Here is a 20,244-nt window from a genome sequence, read left to right on the forward strand (position 1 = left end):
AGTTGAGCATCCAACTTCAGCTCAGGTCATGATCTCCTGGTTCATGAGTTTGAGCCCCACATTGGGAGTTTGTGCTGACAGCATGAAGCCTGCTTCGGATTCTGTCTCCCTGTTTTTCTGCCCCTCACCCACTTCTGTGCTCTCGCTCTGTCACTCTCTTTCAAAATAACACAGCAAAAAAATGCAGATTTATGATCATTAAAAATAAAAAAGCCGCATTTTAGCTACAAATCCGTATCAGCTTTTATTAAAGTACAAAACAAAAGAACGTGTCATACTTGTAGGACTAAAAATTGGCTGAGGCCCACTGCATCAGGTCTGTGTTCCCAATCTGGCCATATCCATTCGGGCAATTCTCTCTGTGACCTTGGCCAACGACCCTGTTTTCTATTCTATATAACTGCTTTGGAAAATAAAACCCATGTAAATGTGAACTATTACAGTTAAGTCCATCTTACCCCTTCTCTGAAATACTGCTGTGTGAAATACACAGCAGCACATTCAACCAAAATACATCTCTCCTCACAATTTTTAGAGAAGAAAATCAAGGGGGAAATTTTTTTTTAAGTTTATTTATTTTGAGAGAGGGAGAAGGAGAAAGAGAGAATCCCAAACAGGCTCTGCACTGGCAGTGCCGATGTGGAGCTCTAACTCAAAAACCGTGAGATCATGACCTGAGCTGAAATCTACAGTTGGATACTTAACAGACAGAGCCACCCAGGGGCCCTGAACAACGGGTTTGCATTGCACGTGATACGTAACTTCAGCCTCCTAGTCTTACAGCATGGCTTGTTTCTGCTTTGAAACTATCACCACTGCACTGCATTGAGCTAAACAGATCTTTCATGGTCTTTGCCAAGGAAAAGAAATGATTCAATGAAGAGGACCTTTAATTTAGTTAATCCCATTCAATGGAGAGCAGGGAATATTCCTAACTTTCTCAATGACATCCAAGTACAAGATCCTCCAACCCCTGATGGCCTCACTCCTAGACTATGGGAGATGACAGCAGCCACCTGGAGTCACAGGTGCTCCTGTCTCAGATATAAAATTCAAATCAAAGACTTGAGGATTAAGAGGAAACTCAGGGATTTGAAAAGCAATACTCAGAAAATAATCTCTCCTCCTGGTGTTTCCTATCCCTATCCCACTAAGAAATTACCTCTCCAAGCAAATTAAAGTGGCAAATTAAAGGTATAGAATCAATGAAGAAGAAATCACAAAGAATAATGAGAAGGAACCTCCAGGAGATCAGACTGCAATACCTTTGATTCTGATTAATTTGTCACTACCTTTTTTAGGAAACGGGCAGCAATAAAGATTGTAAAGGGTGACTATCAGAACCTCTCCTCTTCCCTAATTAAAAAAATGCAGTCTTTGGAAAATAAAAATCACTGTAAACTCTTATTACCATTTGAGAACAGGGACAATTTATGGTTGAAATAAATACTTTCAAGCTCTGGTCAGTCCACTTTCTTCAAAATGGACACCCATAAAATTCAAACGGGAGAAATGAACTTCAGATAATCCAATGAAGTTGTAATAACATGTGATTTATGTACTAAACTTAGGTTTGGGGTTTGTTTTTTTAACTTTGTCCATGAGAAGCCTTTATTCATCTGAATCTCATTTGCCATGAATGTTTTCATGATGTTAACTTCATTAGTAGACAGGTATTTGGCCACTTGTTTTTATGAGGATAAAACAGTGTGAAACTAGTGGAATATTGATCTTGGACAGAGAACTGGATTAGGACCAGAAAACAAAAGTAGGAATAAACAAACATTTCTCTGGAAGGAGAAGTATAAACAGAGTGGTCTTTCAGTGATGAGTGTGAAGACTAAACATTTTTGTAACTGATATGAGTTCCAGAGTGGCCAGGGATAAGGCTGTATTTATAAATGGCACTATACATTTTCACCAGGAAAATGCCCAACTAAAGAGAACACACAGCAGATCTTTCAGGGTCCCTTGAATAAACAGGTAAGTAAGTGCCAAATTAATTTTGGTTTGGGCAAAAGTTTGGTCAGTTTAGGTAAAGATGGTGTTCAAGCTATTTTTAAGATAGACCAAATCTCTTTAAAAAGTTATTCTTACTAGAAGACATCATACATTTCTTGGCAGTGAACCTCAGAAATCTAAAGTGAAACTTATATAGAGGGGCACCTGGGTGGCTCAGTCGGTTAAGCGGCCAGCTTCGGCTTAGGTCATGATCTCACGGTCCGTGGGTTCGAGCCCCGTGTCGGACTCTGTGCTGACAGCTAGCTCAGAGCCTGGAGCCTGCTTTGGATTCTGTGTCTCCCTCTCTCTCAAACCCTCCCCTGTTTGTGCTCTGTCTCTCTCTGTATCTCAAAAATAAATAAAAAACATTAAAAAAAAAAAAAAGAAACTTATATAGAAAAAAAATGACCTATAGAGAATAGTCTCTGAAATTAAAAAAATTACATCACCTGGTAGCTGAAAAATTACAAAAAGGGAGTAAACACAGTAAGACATATGGATGGGATAAACACACTTGCTGGTTAAACTCTGAAATACAAGCACTAAGAGATGTTTTTAAAGCTCCAAAGAGGGAAATTTATACAAGAATTGTAAAAGGAATTCTAGGTAATAGCTAATAAGTTTGTATTTCCCTAAGCAGTGGTACTAGCTGAAAATAAACAGGTTTAAATAAGTGTATTTAAATATTTACTGACCTCCTATTAATGGACTCACTTTTATGCTATGTACTGCAGGGACATACATATAATGTGCCTTGCACTTAAGGTATAATCTGGAGTGCTTAGATAATTAAAACAAAACAAAACAAAGCAAAAAGAGTAGAATGCAATAAGTGCCATAAAAAAAAGAAAAACACGAAGTTGAGGAGTTCAGAGGGCATGTGCATTTGAGGCGGGCCACAAAGACAACCCCACAGGTGGCATCTGGATGGAGTTTGGAAGATCAAATAGAATTCTGACAAAAGTAATCTTGGGGAAGGGGACAGAAAAAAAAAGCTTAAGAGCAAAATATGGGTTTCCTGGGCCTCCTGCAAATACTGGTTTGGTATCTGCCCTAATAACTACTGCCTCATGAATAGTGCTATTTGTGGAGTAACCAACGGCACCCCAAACTCAGCATGTGCAAAACCAAACACGTATACTCTCTTTTTAAAAGTAATTTCTCCTTTCAGCTGTCCTATTTCCATTTAATTGTGCTGCCATTCTCCCAGGTTCCCCAGGCTCAAAACTTTGAAGTTATTTTACACACTTTTTTTTTAACCCTGAGATCAAGGGTCACATGCTGTTCTGAATGAGCCAGCCAGGCACCCCAATATTACTGTTTAAAAATTATTTATTCTCTTTGTTTACAATTCACTCTCCCTTTCAGATCCCATTCAGTTCTTCCTCTAAAATATGTCTCACATACATTCCTCCATGCATACCAGTTAGGTCCTCAAAGAAACTACATTCAGAGAAAGCAACGGAAGACATATAAGCCCTTAATTACTTGCTGAGCTTTGATGCCCAGTCTCACCCTCACATCCTACTAAGCAGGCCAGGCTCCGGAACTGGATGGGACCAGACGGAGAATTCCAGCTGTCAGGATTTTAAGCCACCCAGACCCTAAACCAATGCAGGTCAAATGAGCTTCTTCTCTGCCCGCAAAAGGTTACACAGGAACTAATCTGATGGTGAGGAAAAACCCTCACTGGGAATTCCAGCCAGCAAGGAAAAGAATAGGAAGAAAAAAAAGAAAAGAAATCTAAAGACTGCTTGATGCATGTCTTTAGGGCAGAATTGGTCAAGGCCCCATATCCCAAATATTTCTAGGATGGAAAGAAAAGTCTTCTAAACAAAGGGTGATGACTGATAGATTAATAATACTTTGGGGGGCGCCTAGGTGGCTCAGTTGGTTAAGCCTCTGACTTCGGCTCAGGTCAGATCTCACATTTGTGAGTTCGAGCCCTGAGCTGGGCTCTGTGCTGACAGCTAGCTCAGAGCCTGGAGCCTGCTTCCGGTTCTGTGACTCCTTCTCTCTCTCCCCCTCTCATGCTCTGTCTCTCTCTGTATCAAAAAACTAAATAAAAAAATAATAATACTTTGGGATTTGTTATGAAGGAAAAGAGAGACCCTGTTATTTTTTCCTTGGGTATAACTGTGTCCCTCCTCCGCTGAAAGTGTCTCTGGGATACTGGAGACACAGTGCCTTACACATAAAGGTTTCTAAAATAAAAGGAAGGAGAAGAGGTCTGACATTACGGCAATACTTTTATCCAAGGTAAATTACCTACTTACTACGGTCTGCTGATTGGACCACAATTCTGACAGTCGGGGTGCCTGGGTGGCTCAGTCAGTTAAGTGTCCAACTTCAGCTCCCGTCATCACAGTTCATGGGTTCACACCCGCTTTAGGCTCTGTGCTGACAGCTCAGAGCCTGGAGCCTGCTTAGAATTCTGTCTCCCTTCTCTCTGCCCCTCCGCCACTCTCACTCTCTCGTGCTCCCTCTTTGTCTTTCAAAAGTAAACATTAAAAAAAAAATTCTGACAATCAAGTGCTAGTTATGACACATTCTGAAAATAAGCCTGCTCTTAAACAGCTACTTGACATGCCAGTAGGTCATGGGAAGCTCAAGAGAACTGGTTGCTACTGCTGCATTCAACACAATATTGACTTTAACGGTCCAAGCTGTAAAATTCAATACTCGATGGAATAATCCAAAGAGCAGTGCAGCACATGGTAATCAGCTGCAAGATCAAAGTCCAAAACATCCTGGACTTGAAGTAGAGAAGATGGAAGAAGGAAGACACAATGATGAACAAATTGTGAAGTGCTGGGTTTGAGCCTAATGGAACCAGGCTGTTTTTTATTAGCTTTATCTGGAACAAGCAGAGGTTGCACATTTCTTTTGGCACATTATTTAAATTGGTACTCCATGCATTTACTGGGGACAGTACTTAGCACTTCAGTAAGATAAGATGACTGGACAATTAAAAGCTTTTCCTTTTTCTTGTTTCTGAGGCAAATGCCTTCTCCCTCTTTTCCCCGTTCCCAGTGCTCCCCTTTCCATTTGTAAAAAATCTGACCACCATGAGTAATGAGCTAGTCTTCAAACACAAACTCTTCTCCTCTGTGTAAATCTGGAATTTTAGGACACAGCCAAACTGACTCTTCACAAATACTTGGGAAATTAATCAATACGTGAAGCAGAACTATCAGGAAACTATTTAAAAGAAAAAAAGAGGTCCTGAGATACAAAAAGAGATATCTGGGGCTAGGAGAGAGATGAATAGGCCAAGCACAGAGGAGTTTTGGGGCAGTAAAAACATTCTGTGTGATATTATAAGAATGGATAGACGCCATTATATACTGTGTCCAAACTCACAGATTGTAAAATACCAACAGTGAACTCTAGGGTGAAATACAGACTTTGGGCGAATATAACGTGTCAATGTAGGTTCATCCTTGGTAACAAATGGACCATACTGGTGAGTGACAATAATGAAGGTGGCTATGCATGTGTGGTGGCAGGGGCTACACAGGGAATCTGTGTACCTACCCCTCAATTTTATTTAAATTTAAAGCTGCTCTAAACAACTAAAGTTTTATTAAAACAAGCAAAAAAAAAAAAAACCGATAACTATATCTGATAGATTTACCAAGTATGGGTTCTGTTGCAGGCTGGGAAGAAAGTCATAAAAGGTGGGAGCATGATGTTACTGGCTTCTGATCAGTTTGGGCTTTTCCCTTTGGAGATTAGAGGTCTGGGAATGGGGGAGAGCGGGAAGACAAAGAAATATCTGCTTGCTAATATCATACACAGTAAAACTGCACTGACTTAGATTCCGTCACCTTAGGTTAAGGCCCCTAAAGCTGAGCAACATGCTTCACCCATCCATTACTTAAAATTGTAGGGGCTCTCCGAATGCCTTGAGAAGGAACTCCACTTCTCAATGAAGATGAGCTACTTGCCATCTCCCTACAATCTGGAAATGCTCAATGGATGGGATCAATGCAGGGACATAGTTAGAGAAACTGGAGGGAGAGACATAGTATTTAAGTCTCTGAGAATTCTAAGAGCTGCCATTTATCAAATGTCTGATAGGTGCCAAGCATTGTGTAACACACTGGACATAGATTAACTTTAGTCCTCATAACAACCTTACAAGAAAAGGGATTTTACATCCATTTTAAGTTGAAAAAAATTCAAGAGAGGATGATGTGGCATACCTCGTAAGGGGAGAGCGAGGTTTGAACACAAGAAATGCAGACAGATAACAAAGTCCCTACACTTCCTATTAACCTTCAAGGTATAGATTGAAGACCCCTCATCATCTCTTCAGGGTTCCTAAATTTACACTTAAAATTAATAATGCTTTCAAGGCCCTATACCATCTGGTCCTAGAGGATCTTACCTCACTGGAGCATTCTTATTGAAAACAACAACAATTCATTCATTAACCCAGAAACACTTCTAAGATAAATCATCTTCCTCCTCTTCATCTCTCTGAAAATGTTCTCCCATCAGATTTTATCTCCTCTGTAAAGCCTCCCCTAACCTGCTCAAAGAGCCCTTACTGTTCGCTTTCAGCTTAACCTGACACTGGATATTTGGCCCTGAAGTCCACTGCTGTTTGTATTATCACTTGGCTCTTTACACTTAATATCTATTACTTGCACAAATAAACCGGGAAGCCCCCCGGAGCCCAGCTGATTAAATGTTTGACTTCAGCTCAAGACTCATGGGTTTGAGCCCCACCATTAGTGCAGAGCCCTATTGGGATTCTCTCTCTCCCCTTCTCTCTCTACCCCACCCACACTCTCTCAAAAAGAAATAAAACTTAAAAAATTAAAATAAAATAGGAAGCGCCCTAGAAATAATACTTAAGCTACATGTTTCCTTATAAACCTGGCAGACTCTACCACAACTTCTTGACCTCTCAGGTATCTCAAATATTCATCTGCAGAGAGGAGACCATGTACTACTAAGGAAGTCATAGACAGATATGGTTTGCATTCCCAGCATCACGAGTTAACTACTCAGTAATCTCAAGCAAGCCTCAACTTCTTCACCTATAAATAATCATAACTTTATAATCTAGAAATCAGCTAATAAAAATACCTACCCTCAAAGGAGAACTGTGAGACATGGCTGACATGATGAAAGGAGACACAATTCAACACAGGACCCAGTACACGGCAATCTTATTTTCAACAAATATCAGAGGGATCCCTTAAAATTCTTAAGAAGCTATTTATAGGCTTCTTAAAAGATTTCAAAGAAACCACTTACAAACATATCTATAGTATTATAAGGAGTCAGGTCCGATTCAGCCTTCCCCTGACTTAAAGGGGAAGGCGCCGGCTTCTCCCTATGAAAGGGCACACATTAAGGAGGGACAACTGCGGTGCCCAATCGGGAGAGGCCTGCCGATACCTTTGACCTTTCTAGGGGGGGCCTAGTCACGCCCTACGTGGGGTCCTGGGGCCACTCTGATTGGTCAATACGCCAAATGTTGTGATTGGCTCCCACAACTGCCAGTATTGATGGGGGGTAGGGATTGGATCACTATACTTGTGTCTCATTTCCTATAACTCCCCTTCCCAAACTCATAAAAGCCCTGCCTTGCCTTTGTTCCCGGTTCTCTCTCCACGTGGCCAGCAGGTCAGTGGAGTCTGTGAGCCTGAGCTTAAGCCCGTAATAAAGCTCTTTGTTTTTGCAGGCTGACTCGGTCTCCCTGGTAGTCTCTGGTCTTTTTTTGGGGGCGATATTACAAACTTGGGCACAATAGTATGTCAGCACTAATTAACAAGGTTTGCAATATGAAAATACATCTTTAAAACCATAAATAGCTATTTGTATTATAAAAGAATTTTATTTTTTCCCTAATTTTCATTTGTTGCCCATACAATTTTATAATAAAGGATAATTTGTCTAAATATTTATTTTGAGAAAGAATGTGAGCGGGGAAGGGGCAGAGAGCAAGAGAGAGAGAGAGAGAGAGAGAGAGAGAGAGAGAATCCCAAGCAGGCTCATGCTCAGCACAGAGCCAGATGTGGGGCTTGAGCTCACAAATCCAAGATCATAACCCAAGCCAAAATCAAGAGTTGAATGCTCAACTCACTAAGCCACCCAGGAGCCCCAAGGATAAATTTTTAAGGATATTTACCCACAGCTCATTACTCACCACATCATCGGTTGTATTTTCCTTTTTATATTACTGTTATATTACAAATTAATGTTAATTATAGATTATCAATGTTAATATAACATTAATCACATTAAGATACTTGTAATTTGATTATATTACTACATCATCATAATCACCTAACCATCACGTAATATCTCATGTGAAACTAACATCACAATTTAGCCACTTTCCTGCTGTTAGCTATTATGATTTTTTAGATTTTATCATTAATGATAATGTCTAAAGAACGTCTCCATGCACTAAAGTTATTTGATTTTGTAAAATATGTTCATTCAGAGAATGTTTTTCTTTTAAATTGCTGAAGTCAAAAAAGCACAAGCACTGTTATGTCTAGATAGCTCTGCCAAACTGAATTGCAAAAGAGCATGAAACAACATGCATGGATGTTGGATTGGAGAAGTGATCAATATCTACCAAGAGAAAACTAAATTCCGAGTTTCACCACCACCCCACTAGACTGTTTCTTAGGGTACCTGAAATCGTCTCCACTAACCAGCCACTGTTGTATGCTATTAGTAGGAGTATAAACTGGTGCAACATCTCCAAAGAGCAATGTGGCAGAAATTTCACCCCAAATTCTTATCGCAGAAATATAACTGTGCTAAATGTGTAAGATCTTCTGACCATAAGTTCATCATCTCCAACAAAAAAGCCTGGAAACAATCTAAATATCCATCAATAGGGGACTGGTTTAAATTAAAATTACCTGAGGAGGGTTTCCTAAAGACAGACATGTAGGGCCCTAACACAGACCAATTATCTGGATCTCCCAGAGAGCAGTTTGGGCATTTATATCTCTGTAGATGACTTTAATATCCAGCCAGATTTAAGAACCACACGGTTTGGGGCGCCGAGGTGGCTCAGCGCCCCAAACCCTGCTGCCTCTTGGTTCTGGCTCCTGTCATGACCTCCCAGTCCTTGAACACAAGCCCCACATCAGGCTCTATGCTGACAGTGCAGCGCCTACTAAGGAATCTCTCTCTGCCCCTCCCCTGCTCATTCTCTCTGTCTCTCAAAATAAAGTTAAATTTGTTTTTAATTTAAGAAAACAGAACCACGGGGATTAAGTACTAATACATGCATTTATTCAATGGACTATTAGGTAACTTATCAGCAAAATGCAAATTACTATACAGGGGACTACCATTTTGCATGAATGAAAGAGAATAGTTTTTCTTATATTTGCATAGAATATTTCTGAAAGGATATTAAAGACACTGTTATAAGGAAGGCAGCCTCTGGAAAGAGAAATTAGGGGTGTGAAGTGAGAGGTTTATATTTCAATGTATATCATTTTATATTGTTTCATTTTTTTAATCAGGCAGATTTAAAATTCATAATCTTGAACAAAATCAAATCATAATTTATAGATGATTTTTCAGGAACATATGGCACTAAGAAATGTATAGTATCCCACATCAGGGCCCAGGTAGCAATGCTTATGGGGTCTCTGTGGAGACCCTAATACCAGGGAAAAAAACAAGAGGCTACCAGGGGTCTGCTTCACCCTTTAGGCAGAGACACTAGTTCCTGCCCTTCTCCCTCCTTCTGCCCTAGCAACTAACTTACCCAGTGTACCATTCTAAAGCAAATAGTCATCGCCTGTTATGCTTGGGGAAAATGTTTACTCGTAGCTCACTCACTTCCTCACACAGTGTAAGTCACCTTTATATGTCAGTCTGGGTTAAGAGCTTCTTAAAGAACATGTCAGATTTATCACCCATTTTCAAGGTAGTTTCTCAAATGAAGAGCAGAAATGATTCTACTTTTCTCTAAAGCACTTATTTCATGTGACATGCACACAGTTCCTGCAGGGTTCAAAATACCAATATTGTTTTTATAATTAAGGGTGCTATATCATGAATCTGAGAAAAACAATGAGTTAAGTTCATCATACAATGTATTTCAGTTCTACCAAACCACACAAGAATTCAAATAAATCTAAAAAGTATAGAACAGGGGTGCCTGGGTGGCTCAGTCAGTTAAGCCTCCAGCTTCGGCTCAGGTCATAATCTCACGGTTCGTGGGTTCGAGCCCCGCGTCAGGCTCTGTGCTGACAGCTAGCTCAGAGCCTGGAGCCTGCTTCAGATTCTGTGTCTCCCTCTCTCTGACCCTCCCCTGCTTGTGCTGTCTCTGTCGCTCAAAAATAAATAAAACACATTTAAAATAAATAAATAAATAAATAAAAAGTATAGAACAGAGTTTTACATCTTATCAACACAGCTAATAATTTGAGAGGTCCATAAGTGTTATTTAAATACTTTTTCAATAGTTTATTTTCAATTGCTGTGGGATTTTATAACTGATCTCAGACATATTACTCAGGTGTCTTTTTAGTTGTTGTTGGTACGTGTGTGTTTTTTTGTTGTTGTTGGTTTTTGTTTTTTGAAAAGAAGACAGTTCCCCTTAGAATATTTATCCTATAATTTTGATACCAGAAAAATTTTCATTAAAATTACCAGAAAGAAATTGAGTTGTATAAAATAAGATTCCTTTAAGCAATGCCACAATGCATGCCAGAAACATAAAGAAAGAAGTCTCTACAAATAAAAGCATTATTATTTCAAGAGATCAGATTCTGGAATACCAGAGAATCTTTAAGGATTGTCAGTTTTCAAAACTCTTAACTACATTCATTCATTCAACAGGTATTTATTAAATGCAACCATTTAGCACTACATCAAGCACTACAGACGCAACAGCGGGGCTAGGATTTAGAGGAACTTCCATATCAGTGCTCTAACCATAAAATGTACATTTCCTTGTTTCATTCAATTACTTTCAAATACATGCTTTAAATGTTTTGTTTTGTTTTTAATTTATTTTTGATACAAAGAGACAGAGCATGAGAGGGGGAGGGGCAGAGAGAGAAGGAGACACAGAACAGGAAGCAGGCTCCAGGCTCTGAGCTAGCTGTCAGCACAGAGCCTGACGCGGGGCTCGAACCCACGAATGTGAGATCTGACCTGAGCCGAAGCCGGAGGCTTAACCGACTGAGCCACCCAGGCCCCCTCAAATACATGCTTTGAAGTGGGAAATTTAGGGGCGCCTGAGTGGCTCCATCAGTTAAGCATCCTACTGGTTCATCCTCATGGTTCAGGAGCTGGAGCCCCACGTCAGGCTCTGTGCTGATGGAAATTCTCTCTCTCCTTCTCTGTCCGCCCCTCTCCCACTTGCTCTACCTGTCTCTCTCTCAAAATAAATAAACTTTAAAAAGTTATAAACAAAGAAAGTGGGAAATTTAAAAGGTCTTATTACTATTTCTCCGTCATATTTTACAAAAGACCTTGAGTAAAAGACGAGAATTAAGAGGTAACTGATAACACAATTTTTTTCTATAACCCTAATGGTTTCAAATTTAAGAAAAAAGAAAATGTCCAATCTTCTGGATACACCAGGGAGAGAGAGCTAGCAGTATAAAGTATTTATAAGGTGTTAAAGGCAGAACAGACTGGACTGGTGATTTTGTTGACTCTTCCCAACACATCTTAAATCAACACCAGTTTCATCTCTCCAGGAATGCGCAGGTTAACATCTAACTTGTCTTCAACTTGTGAAGAAATAGGGTTGCCATGACAACTGAATGAAAAGTTGAGTTAGCATAATTTATCCAATGAAATGCGAAAATCCACTCCATGCCATTTACCTGATAGGTGTGTTATTTGTAGGCAAATTCTTTTTTTCTGTTTGTCAAACTGTTCAAGTGAATGTTAATCTATTCTCTGGAAAGTTTCAGGGATAAAAGGTTACACACAAACACACACACATACTTTTTTTGTTAGAGGAGTCCACAAATAAAATTCAACAATAACTGAGCATTAAATCTTGACAGTGCTGCACTCAGTATTATATTTAGTATTGCGGGGTCTTAGGTAGCCTAAACCAAGAAAAAGCAGACACTTGTAAGTTTATTTCTTGCTATGTTAAGTTGTCAAGTAAATTCATGTACATGTTCAATTTCTAGTTATGTCTATTATACAGTGTAACCCACGGAATATTCAAGTAAGTGGACTATCAATTTTTCTTAGAAAAAAATATTTCCATCATAAACACACAGAGTTTAAGATGTTCACATGTGGTACATAATCATTAACTTCCAACATGCAACTAAATCTTACTAGAAACTAGGCTGAAGTCCCCACCAGATATGTAGGTTCTCAACCTGCACCCCCGCAGCTTTCTGGGGCTAAATTTCTACTGCTCCCATGCGTACTTTCACTTAGGGACCCTGCATGTGTTGGCTGTCATTTTCAATTAAACATCAGTGGACAATCAAACACCAGTGATCACTTACTTAAAGATGTCTTCTAGCAAATAAAGAAATGTCCTTATTTATGATTTTTAAAAAGACAGGTGCGGTGATAAGATTAGCTTTATTAAGCGGGATACATCTCTCTTTATAACACTATGCTGGGCACAAATTCTAGAGCATCATCTATAAATTAAGCAAGAGTACAGGGTCAAATAGCTAGAAAAAGATTCTAAATATATATAAATGAAAGGCATCCAGTTAAAGAACAAGCAATATGATAACCAGGGATAACGTTACAGTATTAATGAGTGCATTTATTGCATTTAATATATTGCATTATTTTGGCACAAACAGAAAATGCAGTAAGAAAAAGAAATATGTAGCGTGGTGTGTGAGAAGGCACATTGTCCTTTTCAGAAGTCCATTATAAAGGCAGCTGGACAGATTCTGGCTAAGCACAAGGGGGACGCCACCATCTCCATCCCCATCCCACCCTCCCATTCAAGCACTGGTTACAAAAGTGCCTGTGTGGCCCTGAGAAGTGAGTCATGGATGTTCCATTTACAGACGGGGTGGAGTTGAGGGAAATCACTATTACAAGCCCAGTTAGCTGGAAAAGTCCATCCTGTTTTTCCTCTTGCACATAATAATCACTTTTCACAAACCTGAGATAAAGAATACTTGGTAAGCTGGAATTCACCAAATATTTCAGCACTCATATGCAGAGGGGAAAGACTCACTACTTTTACAGCCAAGGACGTGACCTCATAGTGCAGGCCTAACAATTCACACTAGGCAAGGGACTTGTACAATCAGGATAAAACATTTGTTCCTTTTCGCCCACACCAAGAAAAACAGTGGCTGGAGAAATCAGCGCAGTGCCAGTTCCCAAATCAGATTCACCCACCGGGAGTTCACAAAGACAGCCAAAGCATTTCACGAGCGAGCGCAAAGACAATCTTTTACAACTTCCTTTGCTGAGGAAACAAAACAGCAAAGTGGCTTCCTTGCACTGACCTCACGAGTAAACCATGAGAAATACAACCTTAAGCCACAATGACAAAAATCAATGCTCACTTTAGATCTATACTCTGTGCATTAAAACACCACATGCCTGGCCCATCCTTCAATACCACATCCCAAGCCAAATGACCATGTGTAACATGAGCAATGCACGTTTCAGAGCTTAAAATTACAGTACATATCGTAGCTTTAAAGATATCTAATCCAAGCCCCTTAACCTCTTCAAGTTCTCCCACAGTCTAAAAGGTTGTGACACTTTTTTCTCAACATGTTTCAAGTAAATCTTAATTAGATCTCTCTCTCTCAGTCACCACCTGAAGACCTGCACGCATCTCCTAACCTGCCTTCTGAGCCGTGGTGAAGGTTGGGGGCGGGGCTCTGAAGCGTGGGGGAAGCACCGACCCCGCCCAACTAGTAAACATTCTGCATATGTATACAGCCTACAATTATCAATACCAACAATTAAAGTGGCCTCATAAGGCTTGTAATGAACTGAGGTTTTAAGCACATTAAAATTCACTGCATATTACTTTTAATAACAGGAACTACCAGTTATTTTAATGAAGAGGAAAATTTCTACAAAGAGTTTTTATTCACATCAGGTTTCTCGACCAATATTATCCTTACTCCCACCTCCACCCCTTCACAGGGTAAAGGACTCAAAGCCTATTCAACACTTAAAATAATTTAAACCACAAAAGCCACACAAATTCATCAGAGCAAGATCCAACAAAAATGAATACACAAAAGAGTAAAGGTTAAGTTCTCAGCCACCCCTTGGCAGCCACCGGCTGGTGTACAGCGCTGCTCTCTCCAAAACCTGCAGCATCCAGCCTGCTCCTAACTACTCGTGTAAGTTTGTATCCTGCTTTTGCTTCTTCTACTGAGAACTTCCTTCTGTGTGTATACGTATACATATGTGTATGCATCCGTGCATGTATGTAAAAATGCGCACACACACACACACAAACACACACACACACACAATAATGATTTGGCTGCTGCAGAGTACCATCCATTGGGCAACGGTATCACTTTGCCTAACAATGATCCCCCTTCAGCTAAGTAAGGTTTTTTCCTTGATAAGAAAAATAGCATATAATTCTGAAAAACAAATACACCATATTCCTAAAAATATTCCCGAGCTCAGTCACCTCTATCCGGGTCTGAGTTACAGCCTGCTGGGTGTCTTTAACATTTCTCTGAAAACTTAGGGTCTCTATTTCACCACTAACAATGTCAAGGCAAAAAAAAAAAAAAAAGTAAATAAAAACATGTCACTTCAGTTCTATCTCAAGTCTTTGAGAAATGATTCAATTTTAATAAAAGCCTCAATGGAAATAATACTCAACTCCATGACTTAAAAAGTCTCCTTGGTGATACTTAAAATAAGATTTTCAAACTCATTATATTACCTCCACACCACCTATGTAATCCTATGACCTAGGACTGGTGCTGTGACTTTACAAATGCCAAAACTGAGAACCAGAAAAATGAAGAGACTTGTTCAGGCCCATGTCGACATGGAGACTGAGGCAGGGCTCAATCAATGGTCTCCTCAGTTTGTCTTCCAAGTGCTTATAACAGAGCCCACTGCACTAGCTGGACCAGTCTCTTCCTTACCTCTGCCAAAAATCTCTAATAACCCCCACGGTGTATGGCATGTTTCAGGTCAAGGAGATGGGATCTAAGGAGTACGCCTATAAATCCAAAACAGCGGGCAAAGAGACCTCCAGGAAGACTTGTAGAAAGTAGGAAAAAAAGAAATCGGGGCGCCTGGGTGGCTCAGTTGGTTAAGCGTCTGATTTCGGCTCAGGTCATGATCTCAAGATTAAAGAGCTCAAGCCCCAGCCCCGCGTTGGGCTCTGTAGAGCCTGGAGCCTGTATCTTCCTCTCTCTGCCCCTCCCCCGCTCATGCTTGCTCTGCACGCGCTCTCCCCACCCCACCTCCCCCCCCCAACCACCGCCACCTCTTTTTCTCTCTCAAAAATAAACATTAAAAAAAGTAAAAAAAAAAAAAAAGAAAAATCAAAAGTGCTATTTGTCTCATGTGTGTCACGTCATATGCTATAGGCATTAAAAATGAGTGCAGTGGAACTACACTGAGTTTTCTCCAGAATATTCTCCCTAGTTCAGAAAAATCTCATTAGATATGCACATATCCTGGGAGCTGGCAGTGGGCGGGAAAGATGCACTTCTGTATAATTTCCCTCTGTCCAATAGAAGGCTAATTTATACTCCTACCCTCAGTCACATGGAGCATGAGAACAGTGCGTTCTTAATGCCTTACTTAATGTAAAGATTTACTCTGTATCAGTGTTTCAGTGATCTTCTTGTTATAGTGTCCACTGTGTACTTTGCTGTTTATTCATCTTGGTAAATAATGTGTCCTGTGTCATGAGGATCCTACCTTGATTTGTACAGGTGGAGCCAAAGCCACGAGCACATGAGCGTCAGATGCTATTCGATAATGATGATAAGTGGATTAAATTGTACTTCTACTAGCCCTGTAACAGATTACTTAATATGTTCTAAAAGAGCAATGTGGATTAGTACTAACTAGGCCATTTGGGCTTAGATATTCAGCACTGGAGGGGAGAAGAAATGGAGTGTACTTCTAACATTTTACAGCTAGCTACCAGATAGCTGAAATGCTTCCACTTATTCCTCATGTCCTGGGAGGCAGACAAACCGACTCACTTCATCTAACTGGTTCAAAACAAAATATTTGACAACCTACGATCTTTTCACCTCTCTGTCACATATATATTTTAAAAGAAGACTGGCCCACTAATTTAACAGAGACATTAAAAAAAAAAACCTTTAAAATAAAACCTCAAGTTTGAACCAGATATGCAAGTCAATGGGTATACCTTGGCTTTTAAAAATTCCTCTATGAACATGATGATCTCAAATCCAAGGTGACCAGGAACCCAATTTTATTCCCAACTTGAACCTGTAGACACATCACCTCTTTTTGTTCTACTTTAACTTTCTAACACAAAGAGTTGTTCAAATAAATATTTATGTACCAACTAATTCAAAGTGAAAGCTTTATGAAGACCAGAGGATACTTTCAAATTTCAAGACCACAATGGAATTTTATAACTTTAAATAGAGCTTACACTTCACAGATACCATAATCATATATTGGTCCTAACTACTTCTTCCAAACATGTAAATTCAATCTCTCTTGATTTCTTTTGTTTTCCTAGAAGTCTTTTTCCTCAAAGCTATGAAAGGGCTTTTGTTGAGATCCCAAACAAAATACACTTAAGAAGGAACCTTGACTCTGATGATCCCCTTTTTTAGATAGAATGCCAGAAAGCATAAAGATCTGAAAACGACCTTATGATATAAGCTACTTATATTGGACAGAAAATTTTCCCCTTTGTCAACTATAGTGAGTGAAAACTGAGGAGTGAGGGGACAGTAAGAAACCTAGTTAAGTGACCAGGAAGTGCACAAGAGTAAACAGTAACATGAAGGGCAACTTGACAAAAGCCAAAACTTCAGAGAACTGAAGAAATGTAGTGAAAGTTCATTGCAGAAAGTGAAAAGATTAAAAGAAAAAGAAAAACCCACTGAAGTGCCTGAGCGGCTCAGTTGGTTAAGCCTCTGATTTTGATTTCGGCTCAGGTCATGATCTCGAGGTTCAGGAGTTCAAGGTCAGCATCCGCTCTCTGCTAACAGCTCAGAGCCTGGAGCCTGCTTCAGATTCTGTGTCTCCCTCTCTCTCTGCCCCTCCCCTCACGCTCTGTCTCTCTCTCAAAAATTAAAATTAAAATTTAAAAAAGGCTTCCACAAACTCTAAAACAAACAAAAACAAGAAATAAATTAGTAAATACAGTTGGATCTTATTTTTACCTAGGCTTTTCTCCAAAATATTTGTTGATAAAAGGTACAAGACTGCCCAAAAAGTCTGCCGGCTTCCTCAGAAGACTTTCATTCTCAAGATCTACAAGTTACATACTGTATTTAAATGCCCTGAAAAATAAACTCACGCTAGGAATACTAGATTTTTAACTTGAGGGTTTTATCTTAACTTCTCAAAATCTATTCAACTATAAAGTGGAGTCCTAAGGACAGCTAATCCCCTGTATAAAACACCCCCACTTCCCCACAAAGCACATGCCAGCTTCTATTTCTTAAAATCTGACTAAAATGAAACACAAGGCAAGAAAAGGAAATTTTCTAGACTTTTCCCAGGCGGGCTATACTGCAGGAAATTTTCTAGGAGACTTTTCCTGCGGGCTGTACTGCGTCTAAGAGTTACCCTAGGAGGAGAGAGCAGGAGGAAAGACTTGCTTGGATATCCTTGTTGATCTGTGTGCGCTGGTTGACTTGTCCCCACCTTCCTGAGTCTGTACAGACATCTGCTAGGTCACTTCTTTTTCCATGATGACCCCTGGCAGGGACATTGCTAAATGGCCTCATCAAGTGAAATGTTCAACTGAGAGCTCCAATTCTATCTATCTCAAAAATCTACCTCAAAAACTTGTAGAAAATCCTAACCAGGTCAAGAAACTTAAAAAAGTCTTTGGCATACTTTTGTGTTCTTCATTATACACCAATGGGACATCAGAACACTATACTGAAAATGTTCCCACAAAGTGGGAATCAATTTCCCTAATATGGCCAGGCCCTAAATATAGCCACAATTTTTTTTTTGTTCAAAATACACTCAATTAAACTTGTGGATGGAGGAAATGGCGGTGGGCAACTGGGCAGAGAGCACAGGAAACAATGACAGTGTAACTCCACTATCTCCACCAACATTAAAATGGCTTTAAATGTCCTTGACAAGGGCTGCCAAAGTAAAGACACCAGTAACACACATGCCCTTTTCTCTCCAGGCTTTGTTCCCTTGATCAAGTCTGAGTTACTTGGAGGGAAGAGAAGAAATTCCATACCCTGGGTCTGAAGTAACTCTACCATTCTGCGAAGGGGCACAACATCACTCACTCAAAGTGATGTACTCAAAGCGGCGAACCGAACAGGATTCCCTACTCAAGTTTTAAGGATTCATTTGGTCTAAAGGAAACCCGAGAATTTAACTAGGGTAGTTTAAAGTCCTCACAATTTACCTTCCAAATAAAACCACACCCACACACACTTCACAAATACAAAATACTGGTATGTAATATTCACATAACTGCGTGAGGAGCTATGTTTTTAAGTGAACGGAATTTGGGAAAAGCAAAATCTAGAATATAAGAATTAATCCAAAATGTACTCAAACCTTTATTTTTTTTTAATTTTTTTATGTTTTTATTTTATTTTTGAGAGAGAGAGAGAGAGAGAGAGACAGAGTGTGAGCAGGGGAGGGTCAGATAGAGCGGGGAGACACAGAATCTGAAGCAGGCTCCAGGCTCTGAGCGGTCAGCACAGAGCCGGAGATGGGGCTCGAACTCACGGACTATAAGATCATGACCTGAGCTGAAGTTGGCCACTTAACCAACTGGGCAACCTAGGCGCCTCAAATGCAAACTTTTAAAAGGTTTATTATGCTGGTTCTGGACTTATTTAATAATAAACTTTCTGCAAGACATTCTGCCAAAAAGTGGTAGCAGCATGTCACTGTTGGAAGTAGATACTCAATTTTAAAAATTTGCTGAATAAAACTTAAAGATACATGAATAAACTTTTCAACATAAGTGTGCTGAAAGGCAACACAGGGCATTTTAAGTCACCTTCTAAAAGTTAGCTCTTGAACGCAGAATAACAGAGAGATTTTAAAAAGTGGATTCTGTGGTCAAACTGCTTGGGTCAAAATGCAGGCTCCGCCACTGCCCTGCGGTGAATCCTGGACATGCTGTTGAAGTTCTCCCAACTTTAAATGTCCTCATCTGTAAAATGGGGGTCATAATAGCACCTACCTCACCTTGTGAAAGAAATAAACGAAAGAAATCAACATAAAGCATTTCAGGTAAACGCTCAATCAATACTAACAATTATTATCCAAAGGTGTGTCTTCACAAGGTCGGATCTACGAACGTGCATCGGCACTGCTAAATTAAAACCTCAGCCATTTCATAAAAGCATTTTACTCCCTCTTTCCATACATGAGGCGGCATCAACCTTCGAAAAGATGTGCAAATTACATACTTTATTCATCCGTGTGAGAGCCTGTCACATACAGCAAGAAGGAAGGAAAATGTCTTTTTCGTGACTGTTGCTCCTTCTTAACTTCAAAATACTGTCACGTACACAATAGGTCGGAGCTGCCCTCAAAATGACAGCTCACAGCCTTGCAGCGCCCGCAGAGGCGCCCAGGCGGCTCTGCCGGGAAAGGGTTCACCCCAATTCAGGGCGAATCTCGCGTCTCCACAGCCATGCAAGCGCACGCCTGGGAATCCCAAGGAACTCTCCGCAAGGAGGAAGGGACCCTGAGCAGTGGGGAGAGGGAGGGAGGAGGGGAAGGAAGGGAGGAAAGGACCCTCCCGGTCACAGAGGTTTCGGAGCCACACTCGGATCAGGCACGTCCACGATGACAAGCGCGGGACCCGGTGCCGGCGCTGGGCTGCGACGTCCCGGGCGGCCCACTCCCCTCTCCTTCCCGCCCCCGGCGGGCACCGAAGCCAACTCGGGTCCCGCTCCAGCCTCGCCTCCCGGCGCCCCCTCACCTAAACGCCGGTCCTTCCTTGGGAGCCCTGCCCTGGGCAGACGCCGACGCGGAGCTGCCGCCGCTGCAGCTGCCCTTTTTGTTAAAGAGCTTCTGGAGCAGGGTCGGGGCCATGATGCTGCCGCCGCCGCTGCAGCTCCGGCCGTGGCGCTC

The 20,244-nt window shown here is 40.6% G+C and overlaps 1 protein-coding gene across 2 annotated transcripts in view; it reads right to left on the reverse strand.

Annotated features, from left to right (window-relative positions):
- The window catches only part of FNIP2 (folliculin interacting protein 2), a 132,700-nt gene extending 112,462 nt beyond the window's left edge, over window positions 1-20,238 (reverse strand). For both annotated transcript variants that reach the window (XM_029939448.1, XM_029939432.1), the window contains exon 1: window positions 20,093-20,238. In XM_029939448.1, coding sequence (XP_029795308.1) covers window positions 20,093-20,205 — 113 coding nt within the window. In that variant the 5' untranslated portion in view covers window positions 20,206-20,238. The remainder of the gene's footprint in view (window positions 1-20,092) is intronic.
- Window positions 20,239-20,244: the final 6 nt, after the last annotated feature.

This window comes from Suricata suricatta, chromosome 1 (assembly GCF_006229205.1).
Source record: "Suricata suricatta isolate VVHF042 chromosome 1, meerkat_22Aug2017_6uvM2_HiC, whole genome shotgun sequence".
Lineage (NCBI taxonomy): Eukaryota > Metazoa > Chordata > Mammalia > Carnivora > Herpestidae > Suricata > Suricata suricatta.